Genomic DNA, 12,518 nt, shown 5'->3' on the forward strand with positions numbered 1-12,518 from the left:
CTCTGTTCTCCCTGCGACCTGCCCTCGTCATCACTCAACTTCCAATGTAGGAACTTGACTTCTCGGATGACGAGGAAGAGGCCGCCGCCAAGGCGGCACGCAAAGCTGCCAAAACGTATGAAGCGCTAGCTAGCCAAACCCGTGTGCTATCCAAGCCTCACTTGGGTCATGCGTGTTGCGTCGGCGAGCCGGGAGCCGGGGCTGGGCCAAGGGAGCGCCGTGATTCTCAGTCTTGACTCATGGACACTTGTGCTGGTCTTTATGTGTGGATGTTACAGCGCAGCGCAGCGACAACGTGCAGCCGACCCAGCCCTCATGGCTGCTCAAGAGGCCGCCGACCCCGACAGCCGACCCAAGCCCCCAGGCCCTAGCTCACGTAAGCGGAATTCGGAACGGTCCGAGGTTAAGCGCCCCTCTCGTGGGAATGCTGGGGATGCACCAGGCCAAGCGATGGCTGCGTCGCGATCAGGCATGCCCAATGCCATGCCCCACCCAGGCATGATGGGACCCGGTGGTTTGCCACCCCCTGGCATGATGGGCCCTGGTATGATGGCACCGGTGCATCAGATGATGCCCTGGTTGGCGCCGGGGGGCCGTGCACCTGGAGCACAGCCAAGCATGCGCATGACCCCAGGTCCCATGGGCCAAATGGGACCAATGGGACCAATGGGCCAAATGGGCCAAATGGGCCAAATGGGCCAAATGGGCCAAATGGGCATGCCACCTCCGGGCTCAATGGGCATGCCACCTCCGGGCTCAATGGGCATGATGGCACCCCCTCATCTTGGTCCAATGATGATGCCAATGATGCCTGCGCAACAACCGCCGCCCGGACAAGCCATGGCCCCTCCGCAACCGCAGGGCCGTGGCCCGCCCACCGGCAATGCCGCGCACTTCCAACAAGGACCTCCCAGGTTCTAACTACAACCATAAGGCTGCAGCCCAGTTCCATCTACACCCTCATCAAGTTGACGACGCCCACCAACACACACAAAAAGAAATTGATGACAATATCAAGCCAAAACTTTCACTGCATTCGTCTACGAAGTTTACATTGCTACCACGTGTTATCCATCCTTGTGACCTTGACAACGCATTTCCCCACACAGACAGACTCTCACATCGTGTCCCCCTCGAACCGACTGGTTGCCATTCCCCATCCTCTTGGTTGTTGGACTTTGCCAGGTGCCGTCACTCAGCTGTCGAGCGTGTATGCTGTGAGAACGACTTGAGTCAATTACGCCTGGGAGTACTCAAGAACCTGCCAGTCCAGTCTGTGAGAGTGACGGTCTCTAATCGCAGATCACCGCCACCATGGCTTACCATGCTCCACCCTTGCCGCTCGGATCTTTGACCCTGGATGCGGTAAGAGGATTGCACTTGCTTTGCCTTGACCGTTCTTCGTGCCTGTCTGGCCTGAGGAGAGTGTCTGCCGTGATGTCCCCCCTTTTTAACGCTGGCCTGATGACGTCTCATCCTCGTCTGCTCCATACACAGCGCTCAAAGCACAACAAGGCCCAACAGCTCGGATTTGCCAACGGCGTACCCGTCGTTCGTGGCGCAGAACGTACGAGGCGACCCAATCCATGCATGGCTGAATCCGCACGTCATTCCAACGGTCAACGTTGTTGTTGTTTTTCGCCAAACTCTCAACTTTGTGCCGTTCTCTGATGTTCACACCCCTATAGCCGCCACTGCAGCAACTCAGCCCAGTGCTGCCAGTCGCGCCTCAGCCTTGGCTGGTGCAGGCGCCGAAGCTGAAGGTGTGCCCGCCTGGATTGCCTATGACCGCCAGGTACGATAAAGGAGACTCATATCAGCTGTCGAAGCTGGACGATCTTGATTGATTCTTGGTGGCTGACGCACAGTCTCGCTATATGCGCACTCGCCCACCTGACTTCCGGCACCCCCGTACCTTCCTGTTTGCGTGCACTTTGGGACTGTGATGCGTGGTGTAGACATTGTGCTTTGACGCATATTTTCAAGAGGCCGTGCATGAAAAACGCGAAGAGAATTATCGCGTCCGTGCCTGCAAGATTTACTTCTTCCCGGCAGACGACACCATCGAGGTCATCGAGCCACGCAAGCCCAACAGCGGTCTGCCTCAGGGCAAGCTGTTGCGCCGGCACCGTGTGCCAAAGCCTGCCCCCAACGATGATGATTTCTTCAAGGTTGACGATTTCAACCTGGGTGAGCAGGTGACCTTTTATGGTCGTACTTTTATGATTGTCGATTGCGACGCCTTTACGCGCGACTTTCTGACGCGCCTTGGCTTTGAGGTGGGCGAGGCCCAACCCATGCCGGATGACCCCTATGCCCGCCTGCGAGCGGATCAACACGAGGCTCAGGTGCCGCTGCGTCCGTACGAGCGTCAGGACAAGCTCAAGAAGTTTCTGGACAACGACCGCTGCGTCCTTCGCTTCTACGCCGTTTGGGACGATACCGGCAACGGAGAAAGCGAGCGCCGCTACATGATCGTCCACTACTTCTTGGCCGATGACACGGTCGAAGTCCGTGAAGTGCAGCAAAACAACTCGGGTCGCGATGGCCCCGGCATCTTCCTTAAACGTCAAAAGCTACCCAAGGCACGCCCGGTACCCTCCCTCGCGTGCATCAAAGAGGCTCAGAGCGTCACATGCTTACCCCTGTATGCACCTTTTGACGATAGGATCACTCGCATTCAGTCGCGGCTCCGGGTGCCGTCACCTCGCGCACACTTCTCAACGTGTTTGCCAAGGACGGCATGAAGGGACGCTCAATCTTGGACAGTCTGCAACTGGGTGATGGCACGAGCGCTCATTACACCGATCGCGATCTGGAGGTTGGATGCACAATCAATGTCTTTGGACGCCAGATGCTTTTGTGTGACTGCGACGACTTTACCAAACGCTACTACCGAGACACCTTTGGCATTGAGGATTTCGCCCCCGTCGAGCTGGAAGAGCCCGTGAAGCAAGTCTTTGAGGCCCCGATTCCGCCTCATACGGGCATTGGCTCAGACGAAGACTCACTCGTCAGCGTCAACCACCTAATTCCAAAGCCACCAAAGAAGGAGTTTGGCAAGTGGTTCAAGGTGCGCCCACTTGATGGAATGGCTTGCCCTACTGCCGGACATCGCCGCTGCAGACACTTCTCACCCCGTTCCACTCTGTTTTGCTTCTTTCCTTCCACCTTGGCTGTTCGTTGGCATCAACCCCCAACAGGAGGGCTCAAACAAGCTGCAGTTCACTGCCCGCTTTGACACGTCAGACTCAATTGATGGACCCCGTCGCTTCACAATTAGCTACTTCCTGGCAGACGACACCATTTCAGTGTTTGAGGTGGCTCAGCGCAATTCAGGCGTGATGGGTGGCAAGTTTATTGAGCGACGCCCTCTCAAGACGGCAGATAAGAGCCGCCGCCTTAACCTCTTCGACTTTGTCGTGGGGAACCCCATCAACCTGAACAGCTTTCGCTTCATCATCATTGATGCCTCGGATTTTACCTACCAGTACCTTGAGAACGCCAAGGTTGGTCATGCGCTCAAACAAACCGCTTATCTTATGCCATGTCATGCACCGCTTCCTCTCTGGCCCTGCTAACCTCCAACTGACGACCTTTGTGGCTTGCCATCGCAGCACCCCGAATCGGATATTGAGCGCTGCATGGAGCAGTGCCGCGCTGCCGTGGCAGGTCAAACGGAGGATGTGCTGACCGCAGTGGGCGGCGAGGTACGTTGGTAGCTGCCCGGACGTTTGCTGCGATCAAGACCACCCAAGAGTGCGAGCGATGAGCTTTGGACAACCCATATTGGGGACTGCTAACGTTGTCAACACCTCATGCCTGCTTTTCTGCACGCTGCAGGATTCGGTGCTATCGTTGGAAGATTTTGAAAAAACAGTGGCGGATGTGATCCCAGAGCTTACCCCCCATGCCATTCGCACAATTGCGCGCCACTTTGGTCAAGGCGACCCTCAAGCGGTGGTACGCCCCCTTTTGACCCGCTCATTAACTGGCCAGCCTCTCCCCTGACCAGCGTGCCCTTGCATTGCCTGCCTTGCCATAGGGCGTAAATGCGGGAGAATGGGCCCGCGCCCTCGCATAGATTCCTCTGATTGAAGAAGCTTGACGCTAGCACCCAATGCTGCCCTCAATAGCCCTGTCCGCTGTTGTGCCCGTGGCTTGTTCTCATGCTGACTTCAAGAGCTGCTGTGTGTCCGTGTTAGCGCTCTGGTCGCTTGTTGTTCCGTATTCTTTACTCTGATCGTGCTCCAAAGCCTGTACTTGTTTATGCAGTGTCACAAGGGCTCTGGTCCCTGTGCAGTTCAAAGAACGTAATCGACATGAAAACTCCGTGCAACCATGATTCTATGAGAATGTTACATGTTAATTAAGATATTTCGGCGTCCTTCAACCCGGCACCGCGAGGCGCAGCTCACTCTAGCGCCGTCGCACATCACGCTGCGCCATGAGAAGAGATGCGTCAGTTGGGAATGTTCTGTTCTGGCTGTTGCATGAGAAGCGCAGCAAGCCGGCGTTTTGTCGGGTGGGCACGCTGTTGGCAGAGACGCATGAGTTCAGCGTGCGAAAGAAGGGGCTGTGAGTACCAAGGTAGACTTTTAGGGCGCCGCCCGGTCACAAGCCGAACGCCAGCGTGTGGCAGCGAGGAGCAGGGCTCCGCTTCCTCAACGCTTTGCCAACCAGCGGCAAACAAGGGGCTCTGCTGTTGAGCCGATGTTGACCGTTGCGTTTTGGAGCGACGTCGAACCCGCGCAGCACGCCGGGCCAGGTAACGACGCAGGGAGGCATAAGGCAGTGCCTGGGCCAGATCCTCCTCATCCAAGCCTCGCAAGACTTGCCGCTCAAACAGGGCCTCTCGCCGGCCATTAGGTGCAAGGCCTTGTTCGCGGCAGTATGCACCAAATGCCAGCAAAAGCTGCAGCTGCACCTGTAGTGGATGGCGCACGCATCTTGTGAGTAATGTCTGGGGGCTAGCAAGCGGAAGGGCGTGTTTACGCGCACGCACGCGCCGTTTTTCAGACCAGCGAGGACAGTGCGACCGTCACCCTGACTTGCCTCTACATGCCGCTTGGGAGGATAGCGTGTTCCGGGCTGATACACACGAACGGCTGGCACGGATCTTCGCCGGCCTACCGTGCCCAGCACGGCAGCGCCGTCGGCCTCATCATCTGCGCAATATCCGCTGCTTGCACAAGTTGCCGAACTCACACGGCTTGCTATGAAGCAGCCCTGCGTCCCTGGCGCCCAAGATGAGGCGCGTGGTGCCTTGCCCTCGGTGGGGGCGTCCCCTTCCATCGAGATTGCTATTTAAGTCGCGAGGGCGACAACCAACAGACGTCGAAGAAAAGATCGTGAGAAAGATCCACCTGCAACTCAATGTCGATTCTACTAACCTCTTTCACGACAGCGACGCTGGCGACCTCCAAGAAGCCCAATCGCAGCCTGATGCCGATTTGGTTTTGGCTTGTCTCATTGATGTTCACCACAACGACAACAGAAGAAAAAAAAAATTGTGTGTGCGTGTGTGTGGGCCAAGGCGATCTCTTCTTTCCCTTGCTTGCGTGCATGAACCTTTTTTGATTCGCTTTTCACACACATCAAACACACAAAAATGAATAAAAGGAAGTGACTGTGAATTCAATTTTTATGATGCGGCGGTACGTTCACAGTTTGCTAGGTAGGCATCGACGGCAGCAGCAACGCCTCGACCCTCGGATATCGCCCAAACCACCAAGCTTTGGCCGCGCCGGCAGTCACCAGCTGCGAAGACGCCCTTTTCACTAGTAGCAAACGAGCCAAAATCGGCCTGGTAGTTTCCGCGCGTGTCTCGTGCCACATTGGCTGCCTCGGCTGGTCCAGGCTCAGGGTGCAAAAAGCCCATGGCCAGCAACACCACATCCGCTTCAAAGATATGCGTGGTATCAGGCTGCTTTTCCATGTTCCATCGTCCCGAATCATCGCGATTCCAGGCTACCCGCACGGTTTCAATGCCGCGCAAAGCGCCTGCGTCCGTACCCAAGAAGCGAGTGCTAAGCACACAGTACTCGCGTATGTCACTACCCGTGGCGAGGGCCGCCTCCTGGTGTCCATAGTCCACCCGGAAGATACGTGGCCATTCTGGCCAGGGGTTGTCTGCCCCCCGCTTTTCTGCCGGCTGTGGCAGAAGCTCAAAGTTGACGACTGAGGCAGCGCCGAGGCGCACGGCCGTGCCAATGCAGTCGTTGCCCGTGTCGCCGCCGCCAATGACAACCACGCGCTTGCCCCGCACGTCAATGCGGCGTGGTTCCACGGTAGAACCCTCGCTTGCCAAGACGTGTTTGGTGTTCTCCGTCAAGAAATCCATCGCAAAGTGCACGCCGGTCAGCTCGCGGCCCGGGATGGGCAAGTCACGTGGCACCGTGGAGCCCACCGCAAATACGAGAGCGTCGTGAGCCTCTCGCAGGCTGGCAACCGTCACATCTGCACCCACGTTGACGTTGGTTCGGAAATCCACTCCTTCTTGGGCCATCAAGTCCACGCGGCGCTGCACCACATTGAGCTTGTCCGCCTTCATGTTTGGTACGCCATACATCATCAGACCTCCGATACGATCGGCCCGCTCGTACACGACCACCTGATGACCTGCCTTGTTTAATTGGTCGGCTGCCGCCAGGCCCGATGGCCCTGAGCCCACAATGGCCACCGAGCGGCCCGTTCGCTGTGCTGGTGGCTGCGGCTTGACCCAGCCCTCAGCAAAAGCGCGGTCGATGATGGAGCATTCCACACTCTTAATGGCCACTGGGCTATCAATGATGCCTAGAACACAGGAGCCCTCACACGGCGCCGGGCACACTCGACCCGTAAACTCGGGAAAGTTGTTTGTCTCTGACAGTTTCAAGTACGCCTCGTGCCATTCACCCCGGTGGACCAGGTCGTTGAAATCAGGAATCAGATTGCCCAGCGGGCACCCCGTCGTCTTTTGATTGCAAAAGGGCACACCGCAATCCATGCAACGGGCTGTTTGGGTATGCAAGAGCTGCTCGGCCGCATCCGGTGCCAGCGGCTTGGCCAGCTCTTGCCAATCGCCCGTGCGTTCCTTAACGTCGCGATAGCCAGCCACGGCGCGATCATACGCAATAAACCCGCGACGCTTGTCCGCCTCTGCCACGGCATGAGGGCGATGCGTGTCAATACCCGAGTCCTCCGAGTCCGTGCTACCTCCGTCGGAGAGCTCTTCTTGTCCCTGTTCCTGTTGTGCCTTCATCTGGGCGGCCCACTTTTCCAAGCTGTTGACCCCGGCACTAGCCTCTTCCAAGTCAGCTGGGGCACCGCTGCCAGCTGCCACAGCCGCTCGCGCAGCCACCTGCGCGGCGTGACGTGCCTTGCGTGCTTTGCTTTGCTCGCGACGGTCCTCCGCCTTTTTGAGGGCCTCGCGATATTCTCGAGGCATCACCTTGATGAAGTGGCTTAGCGTGTTGTCCCAGTCTGCTAGTAAGCGTGCCGCCAAGGCTGAATTGGTATACTCGTGGTGCTGTCGCACCAGGGTGCGCAATGCAATGCCATCGGCTTCTGAGGGGGCCTCCAGATCGACCAGCTCCGTGTTGCAACGAGGCGCAAACTGCCGAGCCGGATCCAACACGTAGGCCGTACCGCCCGACATGCCAGCCGCAAAGTTGCGACCGGTGGCGCCAAGCACCACCACTGTACCACCAGTCATGTATTCGCACCCATGATCTCCAACACCCTCGACAACAGCCGTAATGCCCGAGTTGCGAACGCAGAACCGCTCGGCCGCTCGGCCGTTCAAGAAGATCTCACCGCTGGTGGCGCCATATGCTACTACGTTACCGGCAAGAATGTTCTCCTCTGCGGCAAAGCGCGAAGTGCGCGGTGGATACACAATGATGCGACCGCCACAGAGCCCCTTGCCCACGTAGTCATTGGCATCGCCCTCGAGCTCAAGAGTGATGCCCTGGCATACCCAAGCCCCGAACGACTGGCCAGCTGATCCCTTGAACTTGAGATGCAAAGTGTCGTCCGGAAGCGGGTTGCCAGTGCAGCGTCGCGTCACTTCGTGTGAAAGCATCGTGCCGACGGCGCGATTCGTGTTGGCAATGGGAAACTCCACTTCGCAGCGCACCGGTTCACTGACATTGTCGAGTGTTTCCTGCACGGCTGCAATGATGCTGTGGTCCAATTGGTTGGCGAGGGTGTCGGGCTGAGCCTCAATGCAGCACGTAGCCACGTTGGGACGCATTTCATGGGCAGGACGGAGCAAAGTCTCCTCGAGCCGAAAGTTGCCGTAGTGACGAGTGCTACTCAAGAGCTCATCGTCGACCGCCAGGTACTCGCTGCGGCCCACCAAGTCCTTGAAGCTGGCCACGCCGAGCTGAGCCATCAGGGCCCGAACCTCCTCTGCCAACATGAAGAAGAAGTTAATCACGTGTTCCGGCTGCCCTTGAAACTTTTTGCGCAGCACGGGGTCCTGGGTCGCGATCCCAACAGGGCAGGTGTTGAGGTGGCACTTGCGCATCATGATGCAGCCCAAGGCAATGAGCGGCGCCGTGGCGAAGCAAAATTCTTCAGCGCCCAGTAGGGCGGCAATGACGACGTCCCGTCCCGTCTTGAGCTGACCGTCTGTCTGGATGACGATGCGGCGACGCAGGTCATTGAGCACCAGCGTCTGATGCGTCTCGGCAAGGCCCAGTTCCCAAGGAAGCCCCGCGTGCTTGATACCTGTCCAGCGTGATGCACCGGTTCCGCCATCGTGACCGCTGACGAGCACGTGGTCTGCACCAGCCTTGCACACACCGCTGGCCACGACACCCACGCCAACCTCGGCCACAAGCTTGACTGAGATTCGAGCACGAGGGTTGGCGTTTTTCAAATCGAAAATGAGCTGCTTCAAGTCTTCGATCGAGTAGATGTCATGATGTGGCGGCGGCGAAATGAGGCCAACGCCGGGCGTGGAGTGGCGCACAGCAGCAATCTTGGCGTTGACCTTGCGTCCGGGCAGCTCACCGCCCTCACCGGGCTTGGCACCCTGGGCCATCTTGATCTGCAGCTCGTCGGCGTGGGTGAGATATTCACTCGTCACACCAAAGCGGCCCGAGGCGATTTGCTTAATGGCGGAGCGTGCAGGATGATCTTTGCCATCGGCACCCGGTCGCAAGCGGGCTGGCGCTTCACCGCCTTCGCCCGTGTTACTCTTGGCCCCGATGCGGTTCATGGCCACAGCTAGGGTGGAGTGAGCCTCGAGTGAAATGCTACCATAGCTCATAGCTCCGGTGGCAAAGCGCTTGACAATGTCAGCGGCCGACTCAACTTGATCCAGGGGAATTGGCTGGCTCTTAGACGTGTCAAACTTGAGCAAGCCGCGAATGGTCGTGTGCCGATTGATCTCGTTGATGATGCGCGTGTACTCGCTGTAAACTTCTTTGTTGTTGGTGCGGACAGCGTGTTGCATCTTGGACATGGCGATGGGGTCATTCAGATGGCGCTCGGCATTTTGAAGCGAGCGGTAATGATACTCGCCAGCCTCGGGCAAGAGGCGGCCGAGCTCAGGCGCGTGTGCAGTCGGATATGAAACCGCGTGCTGAGCCAGGATGTTGTCAGCCACGTCGTTAAAGGTCAGACCGCCAATACGCGAGGCTGTTCCGCAGAAACACACGTCGATGATGTCTGAGGACAACCCCACAGCCTCGAAAATTTGTGCACCCTTGTAGCTTTGGAGGGTTGAGATACCCATCTTGGCCATAACCTTGAGCATACCCTTGCCAAGGGCATAAAAGTAGCGCCGGTACAGCTCTGCGACGCTGGCGGGTGCTTCCATGCGCACTGTGTCTCGGGCCATGGCAGCCTGGTCAAATTGCCAGCGGCTGATGACATCGAGAGCCAACCGCGGGCAAATTGCGTCGACGCCATACCCAACCAAAGCGCACATGTGGTGCACCTCACGCGCCTCGGCCGTATCAACCACAAGAGCGGTGCGCATGCGAAGCTCTTGGGCCACTAGGATATGATGCACGCAGCCCACGGCCATGAGACTGGGCATGGCCACGCGCGTGGCATCGGCTGTGCGGTCGGAGAGAATGATCAAAGTGGAACCCTTGTCACGGACGGCCGAGACGGCAGCTTCTTGCAGGCGAGCAATGGCAGCTTGCAAGCCCTTTGGGCCCTCCTCGACGGGAAAGGTAAAGTCCAAGGTGATTGTAGGCCAGCCAGCAATGCCACGCTGCAGTCCTTGTAGCTCGTGATCAAGAAGGAAGGGATGCTCAAGGCTGAGCCGACCAGCTTGTTCCGGGGTGGTATCGGCCAAGTCGCCTTCAGGCCCCACCATGCATACAAGAGACATGACAATGTATTCACGGGTCGAGTCGAGGGGCGGGTTGGACACTTGCGCAAAGAGTTGCTTGAAAAAGTCGAACAGGAGGCGAGAACGCTGGGAGAGGCAAGCCAAGGGAGCGTCATTGCCCATGGAGCCGAGCGCCTCCATCCCATCCTTGAGCATGGGCTGCAGGATCAAGTTCATGGATTCACGCGTCCAGCCAAAGGCTGCCATTTCCTTGACAATGTCCGCCACAGGGCCGGCGCCCACAGCTGTCTCGGCAGCGGCCACTTCCTCAGGAGATACAAAGTGCTGTAGGGTGCGCTTATGCTCTCGCAGCCACTCGGCAAACGGAAAGCGTGATGTAAAGCTAAAGCGTCGCGGGCAGCAGCAGCAGCAAAGCCAATGAGCGGGGAATTTATACATATAAAAGAAAAAAGGACAAAAAAAAAGTTGCGAAGAGCCAGCCTTGAGCCAGAGAGAAGCGGCTTACCGAGCCTTGAGTTCTTCATCAAGTACGATGCGGTGCTCGTCAAAGTCAATCATGAGCATGCGTCCAGGACTGAGGCGCCCCTTGTGCTTAACATCTGCATCATTGACGGTGACGACGCCAAACTCTGAGGCCATGATGACGCGCCCGTCGGTCATTTCATAGTACCGACCCGGGCGGAGGCCATTACGATCCAGGGTGGCGCCAACGTAGCGGCCATCGGTAAATGCCACAAGCGCAGGGCCATCCCAGGGCTCCATCAAACAGGACATGTACTCGTAAAAGGCACGGCGCTCTGGGTCCATGTTTGGAGCGTTTTGCCAGGCTTCGGGAATCATCATCATCATGCATTCGGGAGCGGATCGACCGCTAGCCATGAGAAACTCAAGAACCGCATTAAAGTCGCCAGAGTCGCTGAGACCCGGTGGAATGATGGGCATGATTGATTTGAGCTGCTCCGGAGTGAGGCCCAACGTCTTGGCTTTCATGAGGCCCTGGCGGGCACCCATCGAGTTGATGTTGCCCCGCACCGTGTTGATCTCGCCGTTGTGGCTCATGCACCGGTTTGGTTGGGCTCGATCCCAACTGGGGAAGGTGTTGGTTGAGAAGCGAGAGTGGACCAAGGCCAAATCAGTCTCAAAGTCGTCGTCGTTGAGATCGGTAAAGTAGGGCAAGACTTGTCGTGCGGTGAGTTGCCCCTTGTAGACGATGGTCTTGCACGAAAGGGAGGCAAAGTGAAATTCAGAGGGGCGACCCGCACGGCCATCGCGGTAGAGGACGGCTTGAGCTGCATTCCAGCTCTGTTGGCGAACTATGTAAAGCTGGCGCTCGAGATGAACTGGATCGATGCTCGCATCAGTGGGGGCAAGAAAGAGCTGGAAGATGGCCGGTTCGTCGGCCTTGCTGGCCTTGCCGAGGATGTCGCCGTTGGTTGGGACTCGACGCCAACCCAGCAGAGTCATTCCGTTGGCGATAAGCGTCTAAGCCATGAGTGAGAAAAAAGGTGGTGAAAGACAGGCGCATGAGAGAATACTCGAGCCAAGGCAAGTTAAACACGAGACAAGGGTATTGCAAAGCACGGCAAGCTTCTGTCTCTGTTGAAGGGGCCATAGAGCTTACCGCTTCGACGATGGACTGCAATTCGGCTTGAGTGTCCTGGCTCTGCGCCAAGAACAGCATACCCACGCCATAAAGCTCGGGCAACTCGATATTCAATTCAAGTGCCACCTACAGGTCAAGGGTGGTCGCAAAGCCGATTGTCAAGTGAATTGGACTTGCACCGCGTAGGAGTAGGTTGCCGAGGACGGAAAAGACGCACTTTGGTCAGGAAGCGGCGGGGCAGGCGGGCAAGCATGCCGGCGCCATCGCCACTGGCCTCATCAACACCAGTGGCACCGCGATGAAACATGCGGCTGAGCATGCTCAGCGCATCGATAACAATACTTCGGTCGGGGTTCCCGTGCAGCTGGGCAATCAGGCCGACGCCGCAGGCATCGCGCTCTTGTGCGGGATCATAAAGTCCCAAGGCCTCTCGTGGCTGCAACATGGCAGAGTCCATGATGCTACTTCTAGAAGAACAGTGCCGGATTTATGGCCACCCGTGTAATCCTTATCCTAAGGCTCTAATGCTAGTCTACGCCTATGTCTAGCTTAATGAAAAGGCCTGCTTGGCCGTGGCGGTGAATGGAGGAACTCCCTAAAGGCGGGGCACCAGCAGCGTGT

General features: G+C 57.6%; 2 protein-coding genes across 2 annotated transcripts; one reads left to right on the top strand and one right to left on the bottom strand.

Annotated features, from left to right (window-relative positions):
* Window positions 1–1,768: 1,768 nt before the first annotated feature.
* Window positions 1,769–3,581, top strand: MONBRDRAFT_15233 (uncharacterized protein; the record flags this gene model as incomplete). The annotated part of the gene is made up of 4 exons (XM_001743666.1): window positions 1,769–1,795; window positions 1,959–2,594; window positions 2,669–3,073; window positions 3,204–3,581. Coding segments are annotated over 4 exons (1,446 nt in total), but the record flags the coding sequence as incomplete, so codon positions are not given.
* Window positions 3,582–5,644: 2,063 nt separating this feature from the next.
* On the bottom strand, window positions 5,645–12,342 carry MONBRDRAFT_15256 (uncharacterized protein; the record flags this gene model as incomplete). Its single annotated transcript, XM_001743909.1, has 5 exons — window positions 5,645–7,287; window positions 7,357–10,676; window positions 10,800–11,776; window positions 11,916–12,023; window positions 12,115–12,342. The coding sequence occupies 5 exons, from the start codon at window positions 12,340–12,342 to the stop codon at window positions 5,645–5,647; spliced, it is 6,276 nt and encodes a 2,091-aa protein (XP_001743961.1).
* Window positions 12,343–12,518: the final 176 nt, after the last annotated feature.

Source organism: Monosiga brevicollis, genomic scaffold, assembly GCF_000002865.3.
Source record: "Monosiga brevicollis MX1 MONBRscaffold_4 genomic scaffold, whole genome shotgun sequence".
In the NCBI taxonomy this organism is placed as follows: Eukaryota; class Choanoflagellata; order Craspedida; family Salpingoecidae; genus Monosiga; species Monosiga brevicollis.